General features: G+C 46.3%; 1 protein-coding gene across 1 annotated transcript; it reads right to left on the reverse strand.

The window, feature by feature from the left end:
* Window positions 1–1,287: 1,287 nt before the first annotated feature.
* Window positions 1,288–13,870, reverse strand: LOC133443657 (peptidyl-prolyl cis-trans isomerase B). The gene is made up of 5 exons (XM_061720762.1): window positions 13,703–13,870; window positions 8,808–8,921; window positions 7,514–7,607; window positions 3,509–3,693; window positions 1,288–1,424 (listed from the first exon to the last, which is right to left on the reverse strand). The coding sequence occupies exons 1-5, from the start codon at window positions 13,835–13,837 to the stop codon at window positions 1,302–1,304; spliced, it is 651 nt and encodes a 216-aa protein (XP_061576746.1). The 5' UTR covers window positions 13,838–13,870; the 3' UTR covers window positions 1,288–1,301.
* Window positions 13,871–14,169: the final 299 nt, after the last annotated feature.

The following is a 14,169-nucleotide window of genomic DNA, read 5'->3' on the forward strand; positions in this document are numbered from 1 at the left end:
ATATTGATCATCACTATTATGATTATTATTGATCATCACTATTATTATTATTATTATTATTGATCATCACTATTATGATTATTATTGATCATCACTATTATGATTATTATTGATCATCACTATTATTATTATTATTATTATTGATCATCACTATTGTCCAGACTCTATTTGTGTTGGTGGCCATGCTGCTGCATTTTTATGGGTTTTAGTGACTTTTTATCTCCAATAATCAAGTTGAAAGAGTATTAGGGCCAGGCAGGAAAAAAATTAAAATATTTTAGAAGATTTTTTTTTTCATACACTGGGAAAAAAAAAAAAAAAAAAGTCAAAATGTCGAGAAAAAAGTCAAAATTTCATGAAAAAAGGAGAAATTTCAACATTACTGCTCAGGTACAATTTTGAGAAAAGTCGAAATATCGAGAAAAAAGAAGAAATTTCGAGATGAAGTACAATTTCGCAAAAAAGGTTGAAATGTGAGAAAAAAAATGCAAAATTTCGACTTTACTGTTGAAATACAATTTAAGAATAATCTTAACATTTCGACTTTTTCCTCAAAGTCCACAATAAAAAAAATAAAAAAATCTTCCCTCTCAAATATTTGCTCTCCTGCACGGCCCTGATTCTCTTACATAACAGTCTTAATAGTTGGTGAATTTAAAGTTCACGGTGACGGCAATTCTTGTGCAGGAACTTTTAAACCTGACTCAGTGTTTGGAGCAACAGGATTCTGCCCCAGCACCAAAACGCTCTCTAGACCAGGACCAGGACCAGGACCAGGACCGGGACTGGTCTAGAAACCGGTCCCGGTCCTGGTCTCCAGACCGGTCCCGGTCTCCAGACCGGTCCCGGTCCTGGTCTCCGGTCCTGGTCCTGGTCTTGGTCTGGGGACCAGAGTGAAGTCTCTTCTCGTCCAGAATCTTCCCTGTAAACTCTTAAGTGTTCGATGGCGACGGCTGTTTTACTTTCGCTTGTTTCTGCTCTGGCACAAAAACCTCCAGGGTTAATAACAAGTCATTAATAATAATAATAAAAAAACATCCAGCAGTTTAAGAAAAACTGAATCTTTATTTCAGATCTCATTTTTTACAAAACAGAAGTTTCAGTGTCTGGAATGTTAGATGGACCAGAGTGATGATGTCACCACTGCTCTTCTGAAGCCCCGCCCCCTCCAGGTCCCCCCCAGGTCCCCCCAGGTCCCCCCAGGTCCCCCCAGGTCCCTCCAGGTCCCTCCAGGTCCCTCCAGGTCCCTCCAGGTCCCTCCAGGTCCCCCCAGACCCCCCCACCCCCCCCAGACCCCCCGTCTACTCCTTGGCCACGGCGAACGGCTTCTCCACCTCGATCACGCCCGAGTCGTGGATGACGACGTCCTTCAGCGGTTTGTCCCGGCCGTCTGTCTTGGTGGCCTCGATCTTGTTGACCACGTCCTGGAAATGACAAGATTCATAATTAAAGCTGCGCAGGCAATAAAGGTCAAGGATTCAATACAGAGTCTGATGACACCACCCACAAGTCTCTATGTCAAACCATTCAAAAGTTATGACAGAAAGTAGGAACTATCAAATATGGACCAATCAGATGAAGGGGGGCGCGCTTTTTGGCGTCTAGCGTCGCCACGGTAACACTTTTGACTGAGAAAAGTAATGCGTGTAGTCGCAGGACAGAGACGCACATTTTGATGTATAACACACCTGGGTGCACGTTACGGTTCGGGCTGAATTAACTGCCGAAGAAATGGCAGAAATTGGGCCAAAATGACACGATTGATTCAAAATGGCCGACTTCCTGTTGGGTCTTGGCCATGGCTCCAAGAGACTTTTCTTTAAGTTGTGACGGGGGTCAGAACTAGACCGGGGACCCCCCACCCCCCCCTGGCAATGTTGAAAATATCTTTGTTTACATTTCAGAAATCTCCCACAATGCACTAGTTCAGGGGAGTCCAACCAGTCAGAGCTGGTTCCTGTGTTCCTACAGAGACCATAGACATATATAAAGGCTAGATGACTCGTCCGCGCTGCTGCGACGTCGTCACACGGCGGCCATCTTGCCACAGGAGAACTCGCTCACTTTAACATTGTGTTTAATGGAGCATGTACTGCTTAAACAACCTTAACTTGCTCAATTCTCAACAGATTTTCAAACAGTTTGGTTTGTCATGAACGTCAGGGATGTAGTTATGACACTGCATACTTGTGAATAATTATAAACATTTAAAAACGTACTTTTATATGAAAATAACCAGAAACAGATAACTATGACATGGTATTTATATTAAATCAATATTTCTATAGTATTCTTAGTAATATTTACATTATAACATACATTATATATATATATATATATATATATATATATATATATATATATATATATTTTATTACATTATAACATTTATATGACATAACATGTTTATATACTATTAGATTATGATGTATTTATCATGACATAATAACATGTGTACACATGTTATAATGTCATGATATATATACATCATAATCTAATATATAAACATGTTATAAGGTAATATATGTATATATGTTATAATATAAATATTACTAAGAATACTATAGAAATATTGATTTAATATAAATACCATGTCATAGCTATCTGTTTCTTGTTATTTTCACAAGTATGCAGTGTCATAACTACATCTCTGACGTTCATAACAAACCAAACTGTTTGAAAATCTGTTGAGAATTGATCAAGTTAAGGTTGTTTAAGCAGAACATGCACCATTAAACACAATGTTAAAGTGAGCGAGCTCTCCTGTGGTAAGATGGCCGCCGTGTGACGACGTCGCTCTGCATTGGAACCAGCGCGGACGAGTCATCTAGCCTTTATATGTGTCTATGCCTGGTCCAGCCCGGCCCCCCCAGACCGGTACCCACCATGCCCTCCAGGATCTACAGACCCCCCCCCCAGACCGGTACCCACCATGCCCTCCAGGATCTTGCCCCCCCCCCAGACCGGTACCCACCATGCCCTCCAGGATCTACAGACCCCCCCAGACCGGTACCCACCATGCCCTCCAGGATCTACAGACCCCCCCAGACCGGTACCCACCATGCCCTGCAGGATCTACAGGTCCCCCCCAGACCGGTACCCACCATGCCCTGCAGGATCTACAGGTCCCCCCCCAGACCGGTACCCACCATGCCCTGCAGGATCTACAGACCCCCCAGACCGGTACCCACCATGCCCTCCAGGATCTACAGGTCCCCCCCCAGACCGGTACCCACCATGCCCTCCAGGATCTACAGACCCCCCCAGACCGGTACCCACCATGCCCTGCAGGATCTACAGGTCCCCCCCAGACCGGTACCCACCATGCCCTGCAGGATCTACAGGTCCCCCCCCAGACCGGTACCCACCATGCCCTGCAGGATCTACAGACCCCCCAGACCGGTACCCACCATGCCCTCCAGGATCTACAGGTCCCCCCCCAGACCGGTACCCACCATGCCCTCCAGGATCTTGCCGCCCCCCCCGGTCCCCCCAGACCGGTACCCACCATGCCCTCCAGGATCTTGCCGAACACCACGTGCTTGCCGTCCAGCCAGGGCGTCTGCACGGTGGTGATGAAGAACTGGGAGCCGTTGGTGTCTTTGCCGGCGTTGGCCATGCTGAGCCAGCCGGCGCCGTAGTGCTTCAGCTTGAAGTTCTCGTCAGGGAACCGGTCCCCGTAGATGCTCTTCCCTGTGGGGGGGAGAGAGGTTAGACCTGGAGGTGGTACCAGACCCAGACCTGGTCCAGACCTGGACCTGGACCTGGACCAGACCCGGTCCCAGACTAGGGCTGGGCCATATGGACCAAAAGTCATATCTGGATATTTTCTAGCTCAGGGGTCAGCAACCCGCGGCTCTAGAGCCGCATGCGGCTCTTTAGCGCCGCCCTAGTGGCTCCTGGAGCTTTTTCAAAAATGTTTGACCTTTTTTTTTTTTTTCGCTTTTTCATTTTTCCTTTCTTTCTTCTTTCCCTTCCTTTTTGTCTCTTTTTTTCTTCCTTTTTAATTTCGAAATTTCGACTTTTTTCTCAACATTTCGACTTTTTTTCAATGTAAATTTTAGTCCTATGTATTTATTGTAAGTTATTCTTGATACCGATGTAAAGGACACATGTCCTGTATTGGTCAATTTATTAAACTTAAACTTTTTTCTCAAGATTGTACTTCGACATTAATCTTGACATTTCAACTTTTTTCTCGAAATTTCAACTTTTTTCTCGAAGTGCATAATGAAAAAATAATCTTCCCCCAGTTATAACTAATATAGAAACATGCAGCATGTGTGTCTTCATTCTAATTCTGATACAAGACTTTTCATTTTTTGCGGCTCCAGACATATTTGTTTTTTGTGTTTTTGGTCCAATATGGATCTAAAACATTTTGGGTTGCGACCCCTGATCTAGCTGAATGTTGATACTCGATATATATCAATATTTTTTCTGTGCCTTAATCGGAGTTTCCCCCAAAGCATTATAGCTTAGCGTCTCTGTTAGCATCTCTGTTAGCATCTCTGTTAGCATCTCTGTTAGCTTCATTTCTTAAAAAAACAGTCAGTTTTAATACAAAGCCTCGTGCCAAATGTCACACAGGTTCCTTTATTAACAGAGGTCTGCACAATATCAACATGTATAAAACAAATGAAATAAAAATAAACTGCCTGCATATATAGAATAAAAATGCTTCTTGAATAAAATAAAACAAATATCTCTTTCCTGCATAACAATTAAATTAAAATACACTGTGTAATTAATACAATGTAGACAGTAACAGGCAGACTTTTCCACGCAAATCTCAAATAAAACATTCAAGTCAAATTTGTCACAAAATAAGCTATATCAAAATCATAAAAAAATAAAATATATATTTTTTTAAATCGATATAAACGATATTGTCTCGTACCATATCACTAGGGGTGGGCAAAAACTTTGATATGGCAATATATCGCGATACTTTTCCAGCTGATTCAATATCGATATTCAAAATTTGAATATCGTTTTTTTTATTTTTTTAATATTTTTTATCTCCGATCTTTTTCCCATCCCCCAGTGCTCCTACCTAAGTGACAGTCCTGGGCATTGCCACTCTCTACCAACCCTGAGGGCCCTGCACTGAGCTCAGGTTTTATTTCACGTTTTATTTCATTTTATAATTTATTTTTTATATAACACAATTGCCTGTCCTTAAAAAATGAAAAATAATGGACAGAGGTTTATTTATTTATGGATTTATATCTATACTGACTGATCACTGTGCCTGTCCTTGGTTTTAGTTCCATCTTTCTTGTGTTTATCATCATTTGCCACATAAATAAAGCAACCTCATACTAAATTTAATGTTAATTTCATATGGTGTAAATAATATGAAAAACATATACAAATAAGTTGTAACTTTAGCTTGTATAGTTATAATAAAACATTGTTTTGACTCAGTTTGTCCCATGAATTTTCACTATAATCTGATGAACGTGCAACTCGGATTTTAAGATCCATAAAGCTTTTTACAGTTTTCAGCAACTTTATATATCGCAATATCGCAAAATTTGGATATCGCAATATCGTATCGTGACTCAGGTATCGTGCTGTGTATCGTATCGTGACTCAGGTATTGTGATGTGTATCGTATCGTGACTGAGGTATCGTGATGTGTATCGTATCGTGACTCAGGTATCGTGATGTGTATCGTATCGTGACTCAGGTATCGTGATGTGTATCGTATCGTGACTCAGGTATCGTGATGTGTATTGTATCTCAGGTATCGTGATGTGTATCGTATCTCAGGTATCGTGATGTGTATCGTATCGTGACTCAGGTATCGTGACTCAGGTATCGTGACTCAGGTATCGTGATGTGTATCGTATCGTGACTCAGGTATCGTGATGTGTATCGTGACTCAGGTATCGTGATGTGTATCGTATCTCAGGTATCGTGATGTGTATCGTATCTCAGGTATCGTGATGTGTATCGTATCTCAGGTATGGTGATGTGTATCGTATCTCAGGTATGGTGATGTGTATCGTATCTCAGGTATGGTGATGTGTATCGTATCGTGACTCAGGTATGGTGATGTGTATCGTATCGTGACTCAGGTATGGTGATGTGTATCGTATCGTGACTCAGGTATCGTGACTCAGGTATCGTGATGTGTATCGTATCGTGACTCAGGTATGGTGATGTGTATCGTATCGTGACTCAGGTATGGTGATGTGTATCGTATCTCAGGTATCGTGATGTGTATCGTATCTCAGGTATCGTGATGTGTATCGTATCGTGACTCAGGTATGGTGATGTGTATCGTATCGTGACTCGGGTATCGTGATGTGTATCGTATCGTGACTCGGGTATCGTGATGTGTATCGTATCGTGACTCGGGTATCGTGATGTGTATCGTATCGTGACTCGGGTATCGTGATGTGTATCGTATCGTGACTCGGGTATCGTGATGTGTATCGTATCGTGACTCAGGTATCGTGATGTGTATCGTATCGTGACTCAGGTATCGTGATGTGTATCGTATCGTGACTCAGGTATCGTGATGTGTATCGTATCGTGACTCAGGTATCGTGATGTGTATCGTATCGTGACTCAGGTATCGTGATGTGTATCGTATCGTGACTCAGGTATGGTGATGTGTATCGTATCGTGACTCAGGTATGGTGATGTGTATCGTATCGTGACTCAGGTATCGTGATGTGTATCGTATCGTGACTCAGGTATCGTGATGTGTATCGTATCGTGACTCAGGTATGGTGATGTGTATCGTATCGTGATGTTATCGTATCGTGACTCAGGTATCGTGATGTGTATCGTATCGTGACTCAGGTATCGTGATGTTATCGTATCGTGACTCAGGTATCGTGATGTTATCGTATCGTGACTCAGGTATCGTGATGTTATCGTATCGTGACTCAGGTATCGTGATGTTATCGTATCGTGACTCAGGTATCGTGATGTGTATCGTATCGTGACTCGGGTATCGTGATGTTATTGTATCGTGAGGTCCTTGGCAATACCCACCCCTACATATTACGTTTGAAAATATATCGATATATATTAAAATCTCGATATATCGCCCAGCCCTAGTCCAGACCCGGTCCCAGACCCGGTCCCCCAGACCCAGACCCAGACTCACCCCCGGTCCCCCAGACCCGTCCCAGACCCAGACTCACCCCCGGTCCCAGACCCGGTCCCAGACCCAGACCAGACTCACCCCCGGTCCCCCAGACCCAGACCCGGTCCCCCAGACCCGTCCCAGACCAGACTCACCCCCGGTCCCCCAGACCCGGTCCCCCAGACCCGGTCCCCCAGACCCGTCCCAGACCCACCCCCGGTCCCCCAGACCCGGTCCCCCAGACCCGGTCCCCCAGACCCGTCCCAGACCCACCCCCGGTCCCAGACCCGGTCCCCCAGACCCAGACCCGACCCAGACTCACCCCCGGTCCCAGACCCGTCCCAGACCCGTCCCAGACTCACCCCCGGTCCCAGACCCGGTCCCCCAGACCCGTCCCAGACTCACCCCCGGTCCCGTCCCCCCTGGTGAAGTCTCCTCCCTGGATCATGAACTGCTTGATGACCCGGTGGAACTTGCTGCCCTTGTAGCCGAATCCTTTCTGGAGGAGAGAGAGACGAGACCCGGTTCAGTGCTGACCCAGAACCAGGACTAGAACCAGAACCACAACCCTGATCCAGAACCAGAACCAGAACCCTGATCCTGATCCAGAATCCTGACCCAGAACCAGAACCAGAACCAGGATCCAGAACTAGAACCAGAATCCTGATCCTGACCCAGAACTAGAACCAGAATCCTGATCCAGAACCAGAACTAGAACCAGAATCCTGATCCTGACCCAGAACTAGAACCAGAATCCTGATCCAGAACCAGAACTAGAACCAGAATCCTGATCCAGAACCAGAACTAGAATCCTGACCCAGAACCAGAACCAGAACTAGAATCCTGATCCAGAACCAGAACTAGAATCCTGATCCAGAACCAAAACTAGAATCCTGATCCAGAACCAGAACTAGAATCCTGATCCAGAACCAGAACTAGAATCCTGATCCAGAACCAGAACTAGAATCCTGATCCAGAACCAAAACTAGAATCCTGATCCAGAACCAGAACCAGAACCAGAATCCTGATCCAGAACTGGGTATCGATTCAAATGTCAAGAATCGATTGGATATTGATTTGGGTTGGTGTTTCCTGGATTATATGACTGTAAAATAACTATTGAAATAATAATTTCACAATAATTATTGTGAAATAACTAAGAAATAAATAACTCAAATAGGCATTTCAATATCCATTAAAGTGCAAAAAAAGAAATTGCAACAGCTCAAGCAGTAACAGATTATTTTATCTTGTCTGATTTATTCTTTTATTATTATTATTCTGTAACAGACTCAGCTGGACATGAAGCACCGGTGTTTTTCAGGTATTTCATGACAAACCGTGTCCGATAACAGAGAAACCAAACAAGCTCTAGTAAATATAGATAATAAGAACTTCATTTAACTAATATAACATTTAGACATTTAAGATGAAATGTCCAGCAGTTTAGTTCAGGAGTTTTCCAAACTACTGGGATTAAAGTTCACCAGGCAAAAATGGAATGATGAAAAAAAAAATAAAAAATAAAAAGTAATAAAAAAAAAAATAATTAGAAAAAAAAATTAATCGATCTTTAGACATACAAATCGATTTTTAGGAATGAATATGAGAATCGATTTAGAATCAGAAAATTGATTTTTTTTCAACACAGTCCTATCCAGAACCAGAACTAGAACCAGAACCAGAACCAGGTCCTCACCTCTCCCGTCGCCAGGGCAACAAAGTTGTCCACCGTCTTGGGAACGGTTTTCCCGAAGACGCCGATGACGATCCGGCCGACCTCCTCGTCTCCGATCTTCATGTCAAAGTAAACCTGGGGAGAGGGGGCGGAGTTAGAGCAGGGGGCGGGGTTAGAGCCAGGGGGCGGAGTTAAGACCAGGGGGCGGAGTTAGAACCAGGGGGAGGAGTTAGAACCAGGTGAGGGGGCGGGGTTAGAACCAGGTGAGGGGGCGGAGTTAGAGCAGGGGAGGAGTTAGAGCCAGGTGAGGGGGCGGAGTTAGAACCAGGTGAGGGGGCGGAGTTAGAGCAGGGGGCGGAGTTAGAGCCAGGTGAGGGGGCGGAGTTAGAGCAGGGGGCGGAGTTAGAACCAGGGGGCGGAGTTAGAACCAGGTGAGGGGGCGGAGTTAGAGCAGGGGGCGGAGTTAGAGCCAGGTGAGGGGGCGGAGTTAGAGCAGGGGGCGGAGTTAGAACCAGGGGGCGGAGTTAGAACCAGGTGAGGGGGCGGAGTTAGAGCAGGGGGAGGAGTTAGAGCCAGGTGAGGGGGCGGAGTTAAAACCAGGGGGCGGGGTTAGAACCAGGTGAGGGGGCGGAGTTAAGACCAGGGGGCGGAGTTAGAACCAGGTGAGGGGGCGGAGTTAAAACCAGGGGGCGGGGTTAGAACCAGGTGAGGGGGCGGAGTTAAGACCAGGGGGCGGGGTTAGAACCAGGTGAGGGGGCGGGGTTAGAGCCAGGTGAGGGGGCGGGGTTAGAACCAGGTGAGGGGGCGGGGTTAGAGCCAGGTGAGGGGGCGGGGTTAGAGCCAGGTGAGGGGGCGGGGTTAGAGCCAGGTGAGGGGGCGGGGTTAGAGCCAGGGGGCGGAGTTACAACCAGGGGGCGGAGTTAAGACCAGGGGGCGGAGTTAAGACCAGGGGGCGGAGTTAGAACCAAGGAGGCGGAGTTAGAAACAGGTGAGGGGGCGGAGTTAGAACCAGGGGGCGGAGTTAGAACCAGGTGAGGGGGCGGAGTTAGGAACCAGGTGAGGGGGCGGAGTTAGGAACCAGGGGGCGAAATGCATAGAAAACTCTGCTCATCATATCAGTTCATCTATCTTCTCCACGGTTACTAACCCTAACCCTTCCTGACTCTTCCCTCTGCATTTACCCGGGCTGGGACTGTCGTTCTGCTAATCCATGCTACCTGCAGAGAAATGCTACTTCATGGTTCTGCACATGCGCAGTTGATTTTCAAAGTTTGATTGCCAATCATTTCTTGCACGATGTAAAATGGATAATATGAGATGTTGAGAATTTGTTCCATCAAAATCCACGACATGAATCGCATTACACTTTGTGAACATTATACGATAAAGAGAGAAAAAAACAATTCTATGGCTTTATCTGATATTCATTCAGTCATTGGCCTTCATTTAACCAGCAGGTCATTAAGAACATTCTTATTTACAGTCACGGCCTGGACAGAGACAAGGACCATTTGGGGGGAAAGGAAGTGGTTTAGGGAAAAAAACGAAACACAAAGATTGTAGCTCTGCAAAGGTAGAAAACCATTAAGGCTCAGTTATGGTTCTGCGTCACACACACCGCAGCCGTGACGCCGTGCTGAACCCTTCTGACTTCTCCGTCTCTCTATTTGGTCGTGGTGCAGTACCCCCCGTGACCGCTAGTTAGCGATCTTTTTCTGAATGGTTTATCCAACTTTTTCCGGTCACAGTAAATCAAAGAAATAAGGACAACTATTGTGCAAAAAACAAAAAAAAAAAAAAAAAAAAACACACATAAACGAAGAAAAGAGCCCTGGAAGTTCACTACTGATTCAAACCGGAAACCGGAAATGCTTCACTTTCAAACGAACCAATCACAGCCCTCTCGGTCTGCGTGTGGTCGGCGTCTCCTCGACGCGTAGTTACAATTTTCAGGAGGTGCACGTTAGTGACGGCGCAGGTGACGGCGTGTCCTCTGCGTCGATCCAAACCACACGCCGTAGGCACGGCGCCATTTTGACGCAGAAGCATAACTGAGCCTGTAGGTAGCACTTTTGGCAAAGCAGCAAAAAATGGCAGAACACCGGCACAAATAGGATGCTGGCTTGTGTTGAGGCTGCATTTATTTTATGTTTTTTGCTTGCTTCTTTTTTTTTTTTTTTTTAAATCAATCAATCGTGTGTTGATTTAAAAGGTCCGGCGGCAGGCTGGTGGCTCCAGAGCCTGCACAGCACCGCAGCGGTGCACTAGAGCCACGGGCACGGCGTAGCCCTACGCCGTAGGGCTACGCCGTAGGGCGCGGCGTAGGTTACGCCGTAGGGTACGCGGCGACGCGCACCGTTCTGCGTTGGTGTAACGCAGAACCATAAATCAGCCTTCAGTGTGTGCCGTTCTGAACACGTCCCTCCGCCGAGACACAACTTTTGCGGTATGCCTTCATTGTTGTGTCTAAAAATGATGCGCAGTGCCGACCCAATCAGAAACGGTACAGATATTCTGTGATATTTTTTTATATTTATAAAAAAATGAAAGTATAAAAAAATAAAGGATCCCCATAACTTTGATCGGGTGGGCAGGACGCACGTTTGGGTGGACACAGCCCCCCCCCCACCCCCCTAAAACCACAGCCCACCCCTGCCCCCCCTAAAACCGGCCTCGGGGAGTGAGGGGGCGGAGTTAGAACCAGGGGGCGGAGTTAGACCAGATGAGGGGGCGGAGTTAGACCAGGTGAGGGGGCGGAGTTAGACCAGGTGAGGGGGCGGAGTTAGTTTTCGGCTTTTCCGGTCACAGTGAATCAAAAAGATAAGGACAACTATTGTGCAAAAAAAAAAAACACATACACGAAGAAAAGAGGCTGAAAGTAATGAAACCAGTAATGCGTTGCTACCAAGAGAACCAATCACAGCCTCTCGTCTGTGTTGGGTCTGCGTCGCATCGACGTGTAGTTACAATGTTCTGGGAGGAGCATCAGCGACGCCGTCAGAGTGGCTGCACCGCGGTAGCTCATCATGGTGCAGCCACTCTGACGGCGTCAGTGACGGCGTCAGAGTGGCTGCACCATGATGAGCTCATCACAGCCCAACCTGCGGCGCACGCTCGGCCTAGATTTAACGTGGATTAGTTCCTGCCGGTACTGGAGGTTCAGGAAGTTCCTACTGAAGTACTCAGAAGTATTGAAGTACTCAGAAGTACTCCAGTACCAGCTCCTGCGGGCCCACGAGGTCCCGGGGGCCAACGGAAGTTGTAGTACTGAAGTCGTAGTACTGAAGTACTACAACTTCAGTACTACGACTTCAGTACCAACTCAAGTACTGAAGTCACAGTACTTCTTCAGTACTTCTTCAGTACTGTGACTTCAGTACTTCTTCAGTACTGTGACTTCAGTACTGAAGTTGCAGTACTTCAGTACTGACTGAAGTATTTCAGACTGAAGTATTTCAGACTGAAGTATTTCAGACTGAAGTATTTCAGACGGTACTGAAGTATTTCAGACTGAAGTATTTCAGACGGTACTGAAGTATTTCAGACTGAAGTATTTCAGACGGTACTGAAGTATTTCAGACTGAAGTATTTCAGACTGAAGTATTTCAGACTGAAGTATTTCAGTCGGTACTGAAGTATTGTACTGAAGTACTGAACAGAATACTTTTATTGTCATCATAACTGGGTACAGTCAGTGAGATTAAAAGCAGCATCACCTCGTCAGTGCAAGACAGTGCAAACTGAAGTACTGAAGTACTTCAGCAGTACTAGAGTATTTCAGTACTTCATCAGTACTACAGTACTACAGTTGGTACTCCAGAACTACAGTACTTCATCAGTATTCCAGCAGTACTCCATCTGTCTACGTGGACAAACCGCTGCAGGTCAAACATCTGCACACCAGGATCCCCGGGGATCCTGGTGTGCAGCGACGGGACTCACGTACTCACGCCAGAAACACGAAAAACACAGCGTTTCTTTTGGAGACTCACCCCGATTTATCCCCGATTCACCCCCGACCGGAGCCCGGCCGGAGCCGGTGTTCTGCCAATTTCTGCTACCTGCCGAGAAATGCTACTTTCTGGTTCTGCGCATGCGCACAGTCGATTTTCAAAGTTTGATTGCCACGCTAAATGGATAATATGGGATGTTGAGTATTTGATCCTTCAAAATAAAACTACCCATGACATGAATTGCATCACACTTTGTGAACATTATACGATGAAGAGAAAAAAAAGCAATTCTATGGCTTTATCTATTAATTCAGTGATTCGCCTTTATTTAACCAGGCAGGTCATTAATAACGTTCTTATTTACAATCCCGGCCTGGCAGAAGGACGTGGTTTAGGGAGTAAAACACAGTAAAACTGTAGCTCTAAGGTAGAAAACCATCAGGGAGCATTTTTCGGCAAGGTAGCAAGGATTGGCAGAACACCGGCGGGTCTGCCGCGTTCCATTTGTCCTCGGAAGTCGGAATTTCCCAGTCCCCAGTCAGAATTTTCAACTGGAACGCCCCTCCAAGTGGGATTTCCTACTGGGAAAGTGGGAGAAGCTTCTGCCGCGTTCCATTTACCTCGGAAATCGGAACTGGGAACTGGGAATGGCAGCCTTCTTGGAATGGTAACTCGGGGTGGTGAAGCTTCTCCCACTTTCCTAATAGGAAATCCCACTTCGAAAGGCGTTCCAGTTGAAAATTCCGACTAAGAACTGTGAAATTCCGACTTCCGAGAACAAATGGAACGCGGCATTACCATTCCAAGATGGCTGCCATTCCCAGTTCCCAGTTCCGATTTCCGAGCTAAATGGAACGCGGCAGTCTCCAGAATTCCAGTCCGCGGCTCGGTGACGTGGCTCGGCCTCCCCTGCACCAGAACCAGCCCCAGCAGAACCAGCCCCAGAACCAGAACCCGACCCACCTTGGCCGTCACTTTGGGCCCCTTCTTCTTGTCGTCCGCGGCCCCCGGGCCGGGCAGCAGCAGCAGCAGAACCGAGCCCAGCAGCAGCGCGGCGGCCACGAACAGCTTCATCCTCCGCTCCAGCAGTCGGACCATCAGAACCGTCTACGGAGCAGGCGGGGCTTAAAGACTGCAGCTCCCAGCATGCCCCGCGCGGGGACGCCGCTGATTGGCTCACGTCCCGGACGCCGCGGCCAATCAGAGGCCGCCGCGTCCTGATGACGTGGCTGATGACGTGGCTGGTCTGACGGCGGGTTTGGTTTCTTTGCCCTTTTATTAATAGATCCATGTTTAATAATTATTCTTGCAAAGTTTCATATTCATAAATCCAAATTCAGTCATTCAAAACCCCTTTTTTTAATGTTTGAGAATAAAACCAAACAATAATTTGCTTCAAGGGTTAAATGTAAATGTTTGTTTTTTTATTT

Source organism: Cololabis saira, chromosome 5, assembly GCF_033807715.1.
Source record: "Cololabis saira isolate AMF1-May2022 chromosome 5, fColSai1.1, whole genome shotgun sequence".
NCBI classification, from domain to species: domain Eukaryota; kingdom Metazoa; phylum Chordata; class Actinopteri; order Beloniformes; family Belonidae; genus Cololabis; species Cololabis saira.